General features: G+C 51.9%; 1 protein-coding gene across 1 annotated transcript; it reads right to left on the bottom strand.

The window, feature by feature from the left end:
* Positions 1 to 223: 223 nt before the first annotated feature.
* On the bottom strand, positions 224 to 682 carry LOC131914322 (large ribosomal subunit protein eL29-like). Its single transcript, XM_059266916.1, has one exon. The coding sequence runs from the start codon at positions 668 to 670 to the stop codon at positions 224 to 226; it is 447 nt and encodes a 148-aa protein (XP_059122899.1). The 5' UTR covers positions 671 to 682.
* Positions 683 to 1,475: the final 793 nt, after the last annotated feature.

Here is a 1,475-nt window from a genome sequence, read left to right as displayed (position 1 = left end):
GCCATAGGAATGCTGGGATTGCAGAACCCAGATGGTCAGCCTCGCCCGAGTATGGCTGTTACCCACTGAGCCGTCTCCCAGCCCCCTCTCCTCTTTTTTTTTTTTTTTTTTAACAGATCCTGCCTCAAGTTTATTTGTAAAAACAGCATGGGGTCCTGATCATCTGCAAATAGTGTGTAGGTGTGTCACACCAGTCCATCTTTCTGGCAGACAGAAACCTTTTCTATGGGGCCTTCACAGGGGCCTGGGCACCTTTGGGAGCCTGAGCTGGAGCTGAGGCCTCTGCCTTGGTTTGAGCCTTGGGCTTTGGCTGGCAGAGCCTACAACCCTTGGCCATGTAGCTTCTAATCCGCTTCCCGAGCTTAGGGTGAGCGATGAAAGCGAGACAGCTGAGCTTGCGGCTGGGGCCCTTTGGCATCTTGGGCTTAACTGCCTTGGGCTTCACAAGGGCCTTGGTGGCCTCTGCACGCGCACTCACTGCCTGTGCGTTGTTGGCCTGCATCTTCGTCAGGCCTTTCTTGTTGTGCTTCTTGGCAAAGCGCATGTTCCTCAGGAACTTGGGGTCCACCCCCTTAAGAGATTCGTATCTTTGTGACCGGGGTTTCTTGATACCATTTCTGTGCCATTTTCGAGATTGGTTGTGTGTGGTGTGGTTCTTGGACTTGGCCATGTTGGAGCGGTAACCGGCAGCTTCCCCCCCTCCCCCCCCAAGGAAGATTTCCTCTCCTCACACTTGTCCTTGTCCTCAGGATTCTTGCTTCTTTCTTGTCTCATTTCGCCTCTAAGACAACCAGGAGGTGGCCAGTGCTCTCGGGATAATCTCATCTGCTTGGACGCTCAGGGTTGGGAAAGATGATCACTTCTTCAAATGGGATGGACACACTGTAGGTCAGACCGAGGGTGGCCTGCGGTGGGTAGGAGGCTGCCTTTTGCTGAGCATCAGGAGTCTAGAGCAAACAAGCCCTGGTCTCCACTCTGGGAAGGACAAGTAGCTGCACTGGGGGACTTGCAAAACATTTGTCAGGTTTTTTTTTTTTTCTTTCTTTTTAGGCAGGGTCTCATGTGGCCCAGGCTAGCCTGGAATTCACCAATATCAGAGGATGATCTTGAATTTCTAATCTTCCTGCTCTCCCAGGATGCTGTTGTATGATAAGAATTTTCCTGGGGAGATGCTACCCACACGTCTACTCACTCCAGAGAGGGAGCTCACAACAGACAAAAGTAAGGATACCACCGAAGTCCAGCTTGGTGAACCACCAAAGTCCAGCTTGGTGAACCACCGAAGTCCAGCTTGGTGAACCACCGAAGTCCAGCTTGGTGAACCAATGCATTTTATTTGGGTTACTTACAGGATCATGGGTGAGGGGTCACTTACAGGAGTAGAAATGACTCAAAGACAACCCCAGCATGGGTGACAGCTCACAAAGCTGGGAACCTGAGCACACCTTACAGCCTGCAGGCACCTCAGCAGGTTG

Source organism: Peromyscus eremicus, chromosome 7 (assembly GCF_949786415.1).
Source record: "Peromyscus eremicus chromosome 7, PerEre_H2_v1, whole genome shotgun sequence".
Classification (NCBI taxonomy): Eukaryota; Metazoa; Chordata; class Mammalia; order Rodentia; family Cricetidae; genus Peromyscus; species Peromyscus eremicus.
Note: the sequence above shows the minus strand (reverse complement) of the source record. Positions and strands in the feature narration are given on the sequence as shown.